Raw genomic sequence first — 15666 nt, forward strand, 5'->3', positions numbered from 1 at the left:
CATATGTAGGTGTACCGGTGCAAAATCAAAGTGATGTGCAGTGCGCATAGTAATGAGGTCCCCAGTTTCTTTCCTTTAGCTAAACTTTTTCCTTTTCCACCACCCCTGAGTCACATCCTAAAGCTGGGTACACACTACAGAAATTTCGACCAACTTTTTATGCCGATTTTACATGCGAGCGATGTTCCGATCGCTCGGTCCATGGACTGCATACACACTAGCCATGTTTAGGACGAGAAAGGGAAGAGCGGACCTCACGTTAGCGACTTTTTACAGCCATGTTGTCATGAGCAATGACTATTTTCATACTCACTGTTGTGGATCGGTCGGCAGTTTATACACACTACACAGCGGAAACGAGATTGGAACGAAAATATTAAACGGTACGACCAAACAAATGAGGCGACAATCGTCCATTTGGGCAGACTTTCGACCATCATGTCACTGTACACACTGACCCGACTTTTGAACGAGCGGTCGTATGTCGGCTGATTTAGCTGATTATTGGTTGTAAACTGTGTATAATTGATAAAAAGAAGTCACATTACGTTGTTGGCCCAATTTTATCTCATTATCAAGTGAATTTTTTTAAAGTACTTTTTTAATTATCAGCAGCAGGCAATCAGGAATGTGCATTGTAAACTGGCAATACTGTATATGCTCCAATGCTCCCTACAGTTTGCCAATGATTTTGTATAATTACTTTTGTGATTGTTTACCAAAAGTGTTTACTTATTCAGTTAGCATACACTTATTTTACTTTTGGGTTATTTGCATGGCAGTTACAGATATTCATCATTCAGCACAAATTGAGCACACACATGCTTGATTGAGCCAGTTTTCTGTGATCCCTATTTTTCAATGGCGATAATATGTGCCCACTTTTCTGCAGTAAAATGGACTATAAAGGCAATATACAAGTGAAAACAGCAAAATAGAAGATGACACCTCATGTGCTTGTGATTCCTACCGTATAGAAATGTTCTAAAACAGTCTCTGAATGTCTTTATGTTGAAGTAAAGAGATTTGATGACATTATTTTGCCTTTCAAACTTCTTGTTTTTCAACAGAGCGCACTTGAAGGAAAACTTAGCACATTGTTCAGACATCTGCATGCAACAAGACAAACACTGAGTCTTATTTTAGCCCCAGGAACAGAATCTCCAGAGTCGGCTCATCATATACTACCGACTGTTATGTATTCCAGGTTAATAAATCATTTGACAAGATGCAATGATTCCTTGGAGGAATGTTGCAGAGATTTGCTCACAATGACACTTATTGTACCATCTGCACCTTGGGTGAGTAGATGCCTATCATTTCTCCTTTGCTGTATATCATCATCATATAAAACATATTGTTGCTTGAAGAAATCAAAAGAAATCCCCAAACGCTCCCTATGTACTTTTATTTTCTGTGTTGTCTCTGTTATCTACAGAAGCACTGCATTCTCTTTTCACATTGCACCAGTTGTACACATAATTGCAGTTTAATAGACTACAGGGGATTAAAACTTTCACACTTTCTAGTAAAGTAGTATAATAGCAATCAGAAAGTAACTAGTAAATTATTTGTATCCAGTTTTCAGAATGTAAAACTACATTCTCTATAATCAAACTAAATTAGTAGAGTTCAGACAGAGCATTTTTTATCTTGCTAACTCTGTCTGGTTTCTTATGTAGCAGTTACCACCAAATAATGCAATAATTTATATAAGATATAAATCAGTTCCGAAGAGACAAACCATTTCAAGTATATCCGCTGTGATAGAGGGTCTTTATTGTTTTATTCTTTAAACTTCACATTGCACTATTTTCTTAACATCATTTAAGTATTTCACAGGTCTCTTTGATGCAGTATATGGATATTACGTCTGTAAATAAATATTTGGCCTGCTTTTTCTTTTTTAATATAAATTGATAAGTATATTTTTAATGTTATCACAATACTTTTTTTCATTTTATTTAATGTGAGCTGTTGTTAGCCACAGAATGCTCATATATTAGGAATTCTTGGAAGTCTGGGACAAGTCTTGGAATTATTATATAGGAAACACTTCTACAATAAGCATTAGACAGATATATTATTATCAGAAGCAGAAAAATCTGGGTTAAAATTACCGTTTTAACAATAATACTACTTTTGACAGTAACGCAGCCAATTGAATTCCCCCTCTGTATATCAGTTTATTTCTGCTATGCAGATTGCACAATTATTTTTGCACAGTAATAGTTTCACACCGTCATACTCTATTTTTAAGGATATGCAAGTATTATTCTCATTCATCAATAGATGGACACATGAATTCAGTCATTCACCAGTTTTGGTGATATCTATTATTAACGTAGGAGGCAATGGCACCTACAGATGAACTTCTGCTCTTGAAATGCTTCATTTGAGTGAAGACGATATATTGGCCACAGGGGCACTTTTCAGCCTCTGTGCAGCTCCAGAGCAAGGGTGATTATTTAAGCTGTCAGTACGTATGTTGATCCTTTGAAAGAATTTAAATGGGGACATTGTCAAAGAAGGCACTATCCCACTGGATTAGGTGCATGGTGACTAACTTAAATGTGTGTAGTAAACCCCACTAACACATTCACTGGGGTCCTGTTCTTAGTTTTGAGCAATACTAAACTGATATATTATGTAAATTGAGTAGTTTGTCTACCAGATTGGTCTTCCTGTTCTGGCATTTTGCCTGACCATCTGCCTTTTTGGATGTGATCAGACCTGTCTAACTAGTCTTCATCCTGCTACCTATTGCAACTGTCCTGTCATGCTTTTATCTTGTCCCATACATCATTCTCCCGGCTGTGCAGCCTATCCCTAGTTGTGTACCCAAAGCCTATCCTGAGGGGAAAGGGGATCTTTATAGAAGATCACAAAAGATATTTTATCATGATGCATCCTTATAGAACTTGCTGCAGAATTTGACAACTCCTATTTGGGAGAAACTTTTGGCAAAAGGACACCCTCATTTACTTAGAAAGTCACAAGTTCTTAAGTGCCAGTGTCTTGCCAATTTGGTACAAAAGCCACCAAGTCTGATGGCTAAATCTAAGCCATCATTACAGTTCTCTGTAGACTACAGGGTATTACGCTATAGAGAGCACCAAGGCTATATTTAATTTTACACAACATTTGGAAAATGAAATTTTAATGATTAGACTTACTCGAAGCAATATCGTATTTTACAGACAAACCTACTACTGCTATGTGATTTTTAAAAAATGTGAATGACATTTTATAATTCTTTGAATGGTAACTCACAAAATATACAAACTCATAGTTTCATACAGTGAATAAAAGCTTTTATAAATGTGTTCATTATTTAATCTCACAAATGTGTGGAAAATAAACGTTGCTATAAAATATTGTGCTTACTTTCTCCAAATTGTAATTTATACAAATGTATAAAAAGATAAACTTTCATCCGAAAATATATTATTATTATTATTATTATTAATATTCATTTAATGCATACATAATTCATTCATTTAATGTACAAGATAACAATCATAAGGCACGGCTATATAGATTAAATATAGGAGACATTTAAATAGCCAAAATTTCTTCAGCATATATTAGGTAAGATACACAGACAATATAAATCTTTCAAATAGATTGGACTAAACTCAGGATCGCTTGTTCTAAGTACAAATTGACAAATTAGGATCCAAGAAATCAGTCCCAAATAACCGTGTAGATCAACAATTGCAGTCACAAGAGTTATAAGCAGGGCTGGCGCTACCATTAGGTCATTCCAATGTCCTATATGTGTATATATAGTATATACTGTCATATAGATTTATTTTATACAATTATTTAATCAGTATATTCTCATCATCATCATCATCATGATGATACATTCTCATGTGGATACCTTGGGCCTGATTTATTAAGGAAAGAAAAGCAAATAAAAGGAGTAACTTTGCACCTTGGCAAAACCATGTTACATTGGAGGGCAATGTAAATTTAAAATGTGAGGACAGATTTATAGTTGGGGTAGGGCATGTCCTAGATCAACTTTAGATTTCAGTGTAAAAATAAAGCTATCAAGTATTTGTGTGCTACATGAAAAAACAGCCAGTATTTAACTTATGTGCAGAATAATAAGCTAATTTTCACCCCTTGCATTGTAACATGGTTTGTCCAGGAGAAAACTTACTCCTTTTTTGCCTTACTTTCCCTAATGAATCTGGACCCATATTCATTACATTCTGCACTCACAATTTAGGCGTGCCGGGAATAGCGCCGGTGCTTTTCAGTGTGAGTTGGTAGTCTCTGGGTGGGAGGGGGGTCCCCTTCTCCCCTATATAGGCTTCAGTTTTTTCTTGCCCAAGCCAGAACTGATTTCCATTAAAGCAGGGGCACCCCATGCTCAATGTCCCTGTTTTAGTGGGAACCACCTAAGGCTGTCTATTGTTGGGACTGGTTAATTATTTTAGCGGATTTTGTTTATATGTGAAGCTTTCCTGTTAATTTCAATGAGGTTTTTAGCTTGTAGTGCTTATGCTGCAAACCCCATTGAATTGGAAGGCCATTGAAATGAATGAGAGAATCTGGCAGGCTTTTAAATCTCATCGGAGAAGTCTCTCTTTTTTTTTAAATCAATCAAGATAACCATAGTTGGCTTGGTTTAGGAATAAAATCACTTGGTTTACTAGATTAAAGGGTTTGGTCAATGAACTCATGATTTTATTTTGGTGAATTATAGCAATTTTGATTTATTTTTAAATTCCTGAATGAAATCTAACTTTTCTAGATTCCGCTATCGGTCACATGAAGTGTAACCATTGGTCATCAACTGCCCACATTTTTCCTCCATCAGTTTTTTCCTACCTACCCCCTGCCATTCACGGTGCCTGATTACACTCTCACATTAGCCTAAATTGTCCTTAATGCTTCATTTAGACCTGTGATGGATAACATGAGGACCTCTGGGCCCTCACCTGTGGCCCCTGCTCTTTTCTGCCTTGATGTCACATTTGTTTGTTATAGCTTGTAAGCTGGTATCTCCACCCATATGGCCTCTGTATGGTATCAGGGTGCCTATCACTGATTTAGATTCTGCCTGGAACTTACAGGTGGATACTAAAGCTAGTGTGACAGCCTATACTGCTGGTTCACACACAAGGTAATATTATACAACCTCCTTGCAACGATAATATTTAGGAATGAATAGCTCATGATTTGCTGAGTTGTTCTTATTAGATTTTTATTATTATATTATATTTGCTTTTTTGTCCATCATTGTACATTGTCATACATTAAAGAAGAACTCTAGCCCAAAGTTATAATCTTTATTTGGTGAAATACTATGTTAACATTAAATCCGATCTCTTACTTACCTGTATTTTGCTATTCACCTGATACAATGGGCCCCCAAAGCTTCCAGCGGTCCTCCACTGCTTTTTTTTTTAAGGAGATCATTGTGGGGCCATTGGAGATTTTGGGAACCCAGCAGATCAAGCAAATTGTGCATCACAGGTAAGTAACAGACTGGATTTAATGTTCACTTAGCTTGCTCCTCTTCTTTCTAGATTATAAGTTTTAGGTGAAGTTGTGCTGTGGTCTTAGAAAACTTTAACAGAAATGAGACTGTACAAAATGTACAGCTACAGGTCTTTACCTTAGTCCATGGATTGGCAGTCCTAGGCACTCTAGCTACATTTAGCCACTGTCTGGTGAGCAGTATGTAGTTCAGCATCAGCTGTGTGTGTAAAACAAGCAAAATGATGTAGGTGGCATACGTAAAGCATAAGTGGGGAGTTGTGTTATAGCTATGTTATTATAATCGTGCACACACATGTAATAGTTCTGGTTGTTCCAGGTTTATTGTAGGAGTTGATATAGTACGAGGCACAACATAAGACAAGCTATAAGCATTTAGCTAATTAACCGGTCAGTGCTTTCATTTCCATTTATGTTTATAACTTAGTAATTCCTCCTATATTGTCTGTTTATTCAGCTTGTTTCCACTTGTGTTTTATTGGGGAAGCATTTGAAAGAAGCAGAGAAGATGCTTTCTTGGTTTCCACTAGTTGACTTTATTATGTTTGTATTACAGGCAAAAATTGAGTGTTCTGTGAGCCAAGAATTTACAGTGGAGAATGTGCTTGCAGCACTACCAGCGTTTCCCAAAGGTGCTCCCCAGCAGCGGGCGAAGAGAGCGGCAGATGCATTAGTGAAAGCCGCCAATTACTCCAGGCTAATGGCAATGCAACAGGTATCCTGAACGTTACTTCAGTCCAATGATTCAATCATCTATTCATTGTATAGTGCTCCAGAATTGATCTGCTTGCCTTTATGTGTGAAGTAAAACTATTATTATAAACAGCTGCTCTGAAGTCTTGGGAGCTTTCACAGAGTCAAACATTTCCCAGCCAGGACCAGGAAACAGCTGCTTGATTACGTTTTATTGCATGAATAGAGACACATGATTTTTAAAAACCCAGACCAGTGAAACACTTGCATAAAGACTGCCAAATTCATTTAACACTTTCTCCCAGCAGAAGACACAATTTATGTCAGGGTTTGGGGGTTTTGGGCGGGACTTCAATAGGCACATAATCAAAAGTACATTTTAGTTATGTGCTGCCTTCACTTTACTACTCTTCATGATACATATTTAATTTAATCAGTGTTTTAATAGACTATTTTCTTAACACAATATTATTGTTGAACTGTTAACATTCTATAAAGTGTAACCATGACCTGCACACCATCGAGGCAGACAATATTCATGCGAGTACAACTCGTAAATTCACAAGGAACTTTGACATTACTGACACCAATAAATGACTTGTACCTTAGTGATGTCACTAGCCGATTGGCTGAATTATCATAAATGTTGGTTCAGCCCATCAAATAGCTGTTTCGACTGTGTTACACTTTAATAATTTAATGTTTTAATTAATTAAATAATAATTATTATGTAGCCAAAAGTTTGCTTGGCATACTTGAATAATACATATTGGCCAAATGTATGTTTAATTGCTACACAAAACCTTTGCGTATATGTAAAAAGTGGCACTTCTTGTCAGTATATATATGTGTATATGTATATATGCATGTGTGTATGTATGTATGTATGTATGTGTGTGTGTATATATATATATAAACGTATCTGTGGGGTAATCTGTCCCATTCATGTATATTTTCAAATAGCAGGAATTTTTCACATTTGATATCTACTAGATTCATGGATTCAAGTCCTGTACCACATTTGATAACATAAACCAAGTATAACATTTAACATTCAAAATAAAATCTATTTCACATTGAATGTAATCATGTTAACTAGCTGAGTACAAGTAAGTGGTTCCCTGCAGGATCCTATAATAGACTTATAGATAGGACGTCTGATGTGTATAGAGATTGTCCCCTCACAAATGTCATATGTCCGTTCTGAAATCCTGAAACATTGTATGTACTTTGGTGAAATGTATTATTAACGCATTCTATTGAAAAGCTATTTCAATTGTATTGATCCATTAAATATTTAAAAAGCTATATTTACACATTTGTAGTATGAGAAGGGATTAAAGCTCAATAATAGATGAAATATTTAATTTTGAATGTAACTTTGACAGTTTACATTGGTTTAAAGTGATCGATGTAGCTCATATGAACAATAGCACTAGCAAATCAACAACATAAACTTATAATGTGTATACAATATATTTTATGTTAAGCATTGTCTTTGCACAACATCAACAACATTTATTTATATAGCACCAGCAAATTCCTTAGAGCTTTACAATTGGGGACAAACATAGTAATAGACAATACTGGATAATGCAGACAAAGAGGTGAGGAGGCTCTGCTGGAAAGCTTACAATCTATGGGAATTAATATTTCTATGTAAATTAATATAATGTGTCATGACAACCTATGTTCAGCAGCATGACGGATGTAGAGGTTCTCCAAAAACAGTTTGAAGAAATGACTTTCCAATTGAATGTATCCCTTGTTTAAATGAAAACTGCTTTCCCTACCGGACTAATATGAGAAAAAGATCAGTATAATAGGTTATAAAAAATATTATTTAACATGCAAATTGATTTAACAAATATTTATTTTAATTCTGCATGACCTTTCCTTTGCTCAAGGGCAGTGATGAGTGCTGGATTAACGGCAAGCCAGCATAGCCCCCAGCCATAAGCCATAACCAACATGGTCGTTCACCATACCATTGTGATCCGGGCCCCAGTGGATGCAGTGCTGGAACCACAACAACTACTTGTATATCTACATCCACAGAACAACAGAGATGCACATCCTCTCATATTTAAACCTAAAATATCAGATTGTTTCTAAAAAAAAATATCAGTACTTTATAACATTAACCATGTATAAATGAAAACGTTTCAAGACCTTATCTGAACAGAATATTTTTTACATTTTGTTGGTATGTAAACCCTGTACATTTAGTGGTCCTTTAAAAGAGACATTGATACATGGGACATTTATGAAAAGTGGTACACATGAAACTCTCCAATAATAGGTTCTGTAACCTTTATGACTTTTTCATTTTCTAAACTATACAAGAAAAAAAAATTGCCCGGCAATGTGTTGAAATGCACAGAACTATGTCTTAGACAGTAAAGGATTAGACCATCATAACTTTTTTTTCTGGGCCTTGTATAGATATTACTGGATATACTGATTTTTGTTCACGGAAAATTTGCACATAGCTCCTAAGCTTAGCTGGTTCCAACATCTGCACAATGATTCAGCTCCCATTAAGTGGCAGAATTGTGGTCATTCCCTGACACCGCTGCCAATGCTGATATAAGTGCGCCCAGAAAGTATTATACTTTCCAGGCTTCAGGGCTGCCGAAATTGATAAGTGACTGGTACCTCATAGGGCTGGCGTCACAGCTTTAGTAATTAGGTGTATTATACTCCCAGATTCCCTTCCTGGCTCCCGTATATTGGTAAAAGTAAGGCTCCCACTCCTTTCCTTCCCCTTTTTCGGTTGTCACCTTCTCTCACCTGCCCGATGTTGGACTTTCTGTTTCAGGATTGCTCTGGTAGACTTTAAATTACTATTAAAAAAAAAAGATTAATACAAAAATAAATATTCTCCTTTCAACCTCAACTAATATTATCTTTACTATCCGTAATATCCCTCTTTCTGCATAATATACAAACTTAGTTTATCTAGACTTCCACAAACAAGACCTTAGAATAATGTATTTGTCCAATGGTGTATTCTGTTATATAAATATTTCAGATGTGCACCTTACTGTGTTATCTGTCCATAAGATGAAAATGTGACAAATATTTATATGTGGGAAAAATGTCATTTTTCCTCCACTCTGCAGGTGTTTGTTTTAGAAGCAGGAACACATACAGCACGCTGCATCATTCCACCTCTGTTCTGCTGACAACAGGGAAGCAGGACCCAGCTGTGCTTATGAATCTTTTTGAAAATAAATAGTGTCACACTGCCATGGTTGAGAACACCTTTGTTTGGCAAAATTTAAAACTGGATATTGTATGCATGTCTCTCTCTTTTTCCTTTTAAGACTGCACAGAAAGTACTGAAGATTTTTACATTATTTTTATGGTTTTATACTTAGCATATATGAATAAAAAGGTGTTTATATGTATATAGCACTTGCAATATTAGCTTACATATTCAATTCAGGTAAAGACTATTAAGACCATCAATCATGGCATTGTGTAATGTGTCTCTGAAAGTGTCCGTTTTATTCTTTCTAAAAGGCTGTATTGATTGTTTATTCCTGGCTGTACAGATCGTTTTTTGCTCCCTCATAACAGCCTTGTTCTTGCTTCCCTCTCATGAAAGCATATTACCCAGAAGCAGTCAGTCAGTGGCAGCTATGGTCAATCCACAAGTAAAGTAGACTCAGGCTCTGAGACATAAAATGGTAATTTCAACTAATTAGTGATAGCACAGGAATTTTTTTTTCTATAAAAAACTTCTCAAATTCTTCCAGAGGAGGAGGAGTAAGAGCAGCATATGGGGGCATTTATGGTTGGGCAAGGGATGGCAAGTTGCTCTACATTCTGCACTTGTCACTGATTACTGCTGAAGTAATGACATCACTGAGACACTTACATGAGAGATTGGTTCCTTGTGTATTCTTAGGCCGCATGACCAACACAATGTCTGCCTTCGCTATGTGTGGACGACAGGTGCATCTTGTTTAAGGACAGTAAGATGCCTGTAATTTTATATTTTGTAACTTTTTATTTTCCAGATCCATGCTCTGGAAGCTGAGCTTGATTTCCACAGGAGTATTTACAACTTACAAGTTCAGTACACACAAGCTCTTTTCCAAGGGATAAAACAATCCTATCAGAATTTTCAAGAAAATGTTGTTGCGGTTGTTTGTTCTCCACTTAAAGGTTAGTGAGACAGAATAAAACATTTACACGTCCGAGGTACACATGTCAAGGTAACATGGTCAGTGCTGTTAATGGTTTTACCCTTTAGAAAGAGCTTGGTCATTGTAATTTAGTATTATTATAGCGACAACAGCACAATGTACGGTCTCAAAGCTGTACAAACACAGCAGTTTGAGCTGTGAACATTTTGAATAAATGTAAACACTTTGAGATGTCAGGCTCAATATTTCATTTTCTATTATACAGGTGTTTAGACATTTGTGTTTCTAACATTGCTTTGCAACTTTATTTTTAGGCTGCACTGTTCCACCTTTTGTATTTTACTTTGTTTATTATATATTCTAATAAGATATGAATAACTGTAACATGGAATCTTCTGTACTTCACATCATTATACACTGTGAGCAGCGATTTTAATGAGGGTTGTTAAAAATAGATTCAGTGCTTTAGTTTAGAATTCATATTTTTCTTTTAAAATTTCTAAGTAAATGGTGCAATCTAGTGATATCACAGAACTATAAATGTAGCAAGGAAGTCATCCTTTCAGTAAAATGTGATGTCACTATTGGCACCACTCTTTTTGAGAGTGTTACATGATAGAATGTACTACACACAAACAAAAAACCACACACACCATTGCAATGGTACGACAAAGACACAAAAACAGATCATACCGTACTGCAACAGGCCTGCAGGTCTGCTATGGAAGATCCACTGAGAACACCCAGGAGTCATGTGTTCTCCGATTGATTAGAGAGCACAGGCTCCACATTTGCTGATAAGTGACATTCAGTTCTGATTGGCTAACCAACTGAAATTGAATGTCCCTTGCTGGTTTGTCGTGAGCTGCCATTTGCCAAGAAATCAGAGTGCGCACTGCAGTGTAGTGAACTGAGAGACATTGGTTGGGAAGCGTTTGATTCCACTGGTGGATCAATCAGGAAACCATGACGCTCACTGGGCAGTGGGAAACCAGTGCTTATAAACCAGTCAGAGAGCACACTGAACAACAGTGGAAAGAGAAGCGGCCTCGTCATTGTGGTGTTAAACACAGGAAAAGATATCCTAAATGAGTCTATATAACTCTATGGTGTTGTGAGGTGACCAAAAAAAAATAAGCGTGTAATGACTGTAATGTAAGTCTGGGGTTTTTACTTTATTGTTTAAAATGTGCAGTTTAAAAAAAATATATGGTTTAATAAGACATTTTCAGTATACTGTGCCTTTATGTGTCTGTTTTGTCTCATGTTTTGCAGATGTCCTTTCTTCCTATGCTGACCTTAAAGCAGAAGCTTCTGAAACAGCCCTGAGAAATTTCTTAACAATTTTTAAGAACAATGTGGAACATATTCAGGATGCAGTTGACATTTTGACTCCATCAACTACACAGAAACATGAAGGTAACAATCTGATGTTTGCTTCTGAACAAGAGCCAATAGCAAAACATTTATTCAACCTTCTAGTAGGTGTTATTTTTTTCATAAATGCAGCATTTTCTTTGGTTGTTTTTTATTTTTTTATTTTTATGGTACATCTATTATTGCCTTTGATAGGTAATATCTGATTCTTCTCTTTTACCTACTGTGGCAATTTCATACCTGTATTTTTAGCTAGTCTTTCTAAAATTGCAAAGCAGCATGCCACTTTGCCATAAGAGACCTCAATTATTTTTATTTTTCATGGTAGGATAGTATTACTATTATTTACACTTTCACAACTTTATAATGTTGTGTATTTTTAGAGAATATTGATACATAGTATGAAGCATACATTTGCCTGTGATTAGGTCTTATGGAGCTTACATTTGATGGTATGTTTACGAAATGTATTATATATAATGTGACCTTTTATTTGATTATTACATAGAGTGGTTATAAAAAGGCTTTATTCTGGAATTGTCACTACATAAAATACTTTATAATGTTAAATAAAAAATAATACATTAAAGCTTTTACCAATAAAAAACAGACAGTAATTAATAACATAAATATTTACCCCTTTTGCTAAGATACGCCTAAATAAATCCTTGTGCAATGAGTTGCCTTCTGAGGTCCTATATTTATTTTATTTTTGTCCGCCTGTGCACAATTAAAGTGTTAAAGTTAATTTAAAAATAAATACACCTGTCTGTGAGAGGTCCCACGCTTGGTTAGTGTATTTCCAAACAAGACTTCACCATGAACATCTAAAAACATGCAAAGAAAATCAAAAAGATGTTTTTGAAAAAGCAAAAAATCAGGGAAAGGACTTTTAATATCTCCCGGACCACTGTCAAATCCATCAGAGAAATAGAGAGAATGTGATGGAACTGTGAATTTATTTATGACAGACATGTTAGAGAGGCCACAACGAATCACTTTTCCATGGAGATCATCATCATCATCATCATCATTTATTTATATAGCGCCACTAACTCCGCAGCGCTGTACAGAGAACTCATTCACATCAGTCCCTGCCCCATTGGAGCTTACAGTCTAAATTCCCTAATATAGAAACACACTTACACATAGACAGACAGAGAGGAAGACAGACAGGGAGAGACTAGGGTCAATTTTGATAGCAGCCAATTAACCTACCAGTATGTTTTGGAGATGTTGGGTGAATCTGTTCTTCATTCGGCTGCTTCCACTAGGAGAGACATTAATAGTAGAGGACATATAATAGCTGCACCTCACTTGGGGGAGGCAGCCAATAGGGTGGTAGGAAGGGATCAGACTACGGACCTATCTCCAGCTCTGGGCTGACTGCTCCGCTCCATGTAACAGCTAGCCAGTCAGGAAGCTGGGGGTGAGATCGGGCAACAAGTACAATATTGTAGCTGGTCTAAGCTCAATCTGACACCAGCAGCTCTCAATAGAAAGCGCTGACCCCATTTACTAGCGCCGACACCTACCTTTAACCTTGGAAAGACACAGTCACATCCCTGACCTCAGTCCTGTCAAATATCTGTTGACTGATTTCAAAATCACTTTCTCTATCATCCTTGGGGGACAACGGGAGCTTGGGGTATAGAGTAGGCACAGGCGAACACTGGCACTTTAACTTTAGTTAAACAAAGCTCTGGCTCCTCCCCCTCTATACCCCACCTCCTGCTAGAGCCCAGTCTAGTTTAAGTGCCCGGCGAAAGGGCTGTGTCTGGGCTGCTCTGCAGCCCTCTTCTGTTACTTTTATTATTTTATGGCAGGAATCTGCAGTGTGCAGCGTGCGGCAAGCGCTGAATGGAGGGGGGGGGGGGGATCGGAGGTGCTGTGAGAGGTGCCTCTGTTGCCAGCCTCCCTCTCCCAACATTTTCATACCCTCCTAGGAGCTGGACACAGTCGCCGTAGGCTGTGTCCGTCCTCCTGATCTGACAGTCAGATAGACTGCAGACACTGCGTGAGGAGGGGTGGCAGAAGGTAAGTGAAGCCCTCTCCCAGCACAATGCTGAGAGAGAGGGGTAGAAAATCACAGTGTGTCCCTGAGCAGGCTGCTTCTTACTATCAAGTTCTGTGGCAGTGGTGAGACTGTGGATGGTTCAATGTCGTAAATGAAGTGACTATGCAATTACCTTAAGGCGCTAGTATGCGCGCGTGGCTTCTATTCACGCGCGCATACTAGTGCCTTAAGGTAATTGCATAGTCACTTCATCCACAGTCTCACCACTGCCACAGAACTTGATACCTCATTGTACTTTTTGTGCCACACAGAAGACTGTCACAGATCAATTGTCTTTTCATCAGAGACTACTGTGCATTATTGTGTTAATTTGTTACATCATTGTATCACACCATATTGCAAATTCACCCTCTACTGGCATCACAAGACATATTTCACTTGTCTTTGGGCTGCACTGCACCCTCTTACTGATATCAGTATTTGAGCGCGTCTGGACCATCCAGACTATGTCACGTTAAGTTACCATCAGGTCAGTCAGGCGCGCAGGCTCTGTGCGCAGCCTGCCGGATTTCAAAGAGCATACTGTGTAATACAGCAGCTGCTGCTTTACATACAGCATCACATGCCTGGGTTCGGTCTCTCTCCAATATGGTGGCTGAACTTGCTCAGTTGGTGCTGTCACAGGTGGTGGTCGCTCCATCTTCTGATTCTGCTTGCACTGTAGCAACTGACATGGGTTCTAGTTCGCTAAGTCAAGGTTTGACTGTTTCTCCCTGGCGGAGTGTGTACAGCCTGCTTGGGTACAGGGAATTGCATCCTCTGTACAAGGTTTTGGTTTAGATTTCTTCCTCTTAGAGAGGATGTTACAATCTGCGGCACCGTCTTCCTCACATAAGCGTAGGAGGATGGCGCCACAACTTCAGGAAAATAAGCCAGATTTGACTGTAGTTCCCAGAATGAAGGTAATTTAGCGATGAATTCTGACATGGATGCTCCTTCGGTTGTGGAGGAGATTCATTTGGTTCGCCAGAGTATGGAGGAATTAATACAAGCTGTGTGTCAGGTACTTCACTTTCCTAAGTAAGAGGTTCCTCATGTTGCACAGGCTCCTCTTTTTGCACAGAAAAGAAAAATAAAAAAAATAAAAAATTCTTTCTTTGTCCTGGCTTCTTCCTTATTGGAAGATTTGTTGTCAGAGCCTTGGACTTCCCCAGATAGCAAGTTCCAAGTATTTCGGTGACTGCAGTCGGTTTATCCTTTTCCTCCTGAAGTTTTTTGCTAAATGGTAGACGCTGCCACGTGTGGATGCTGCAGTTACAGGGTTAGCCAAGGTAACTACTATTCCTTGTCCTAACATAGCCACTCTTAACGATGGTACAGACCATTAGGTTAAGGCCGTCCTTAAGTTCATTTTCGTGGCAGCATGTGCCTCTTTCAGGCCTGCTTTGGCATCTGCGTGGGTTAACAAAGCAGTGGAACGCTGGTCAAAACACTGTTTTCAAGGTTTGTTGGCAGGCAGGCCTTCCTCTGAACTGCTTCCATTAGTGGAGCAGATTCAGAGAGCATCAGATTATTTAGGGGAGACTGCTATGGAAGCGGGACTGATTGGAGCGCGCATTTCTGCCTCGACAGCTTCAGCGCGTCGGACTCTTTGGCTTAAGTCCTGGGAGTCTAAAAAGGCTCTTGAGTCCATTCCTTTTTCTGGAGGTGTTTTCTTTGAACCGCAGCTTGACTCCATTATTAGTCAAGCAACAGGTGGAGCACTTTCCTCCCTGTCAGTGCTCCCAAGCAGAGGATGTGCAGATTTCGGGCCTTTCGTTCCGCAGGAAGATTTCGGGGACAATATTACTCAGGCCAATCTTCTAGAGGTAAGTCATCCGCCCCTAGAGGTGGTTTGCAGCGGGG

At 38.0% G+C, this 15666-nt stretch overlaps 1 protein-coding gene and 1 long non-coding RNA gene across 2 annotated transcripts in view; both read left to right on the forward strand.

Moving 5' to 3' along the window:
- LOC142098504 (uncharacterized) overlaps positions 1 to 15666 on the forward strand; it is a 1185945-nt gene that overhangs the window by 593604 nt on the left and 576675 nt on the right. The window lies entirely within an intron of this gene.
- LOC142109220 (uncharacterized) overlaps positions 1 to 15666 on the forward strand; it is an 87791-nt gene that overhangs the window by 66281 nt on the left and 5844 nt on the right. Inside the window, exons 9-12 of the mRNA XM_075193324.1 lie at positions 1071 to 1301; positions 6074 to 6232; positions 10239 to 10386; positions 11643 to 11786. Of these exons, the coding sequence (XP_075049425.1) occupies positions 1071 to 1301; positions 6074 to 6232; positions 10239 to 10386; positions 11643 to 11786 (682 nt within the window). The remainder of the gene's footprint in view (positions 1 to 1070; positions 1302 to 6073; positions 6233 to 10238; positions 10387 to 11642; positions 11787 to 15666) is intronic.

This window comes from Mixophyes fleayi, chromosome 1, assembly GCF_038048845.1.
Source record: "Mixophyes fleayi isolate aMixFle1 chromosome 1, aMixFle1.hap1, whole genome shotgun sequence".
Classification (NCBI taxonomy): Eukaryota; Metazoa; Chordata; class Amphibia; order Anura; family Limnodynastidae; genus Mixophyes; species Mixophyes fleayi.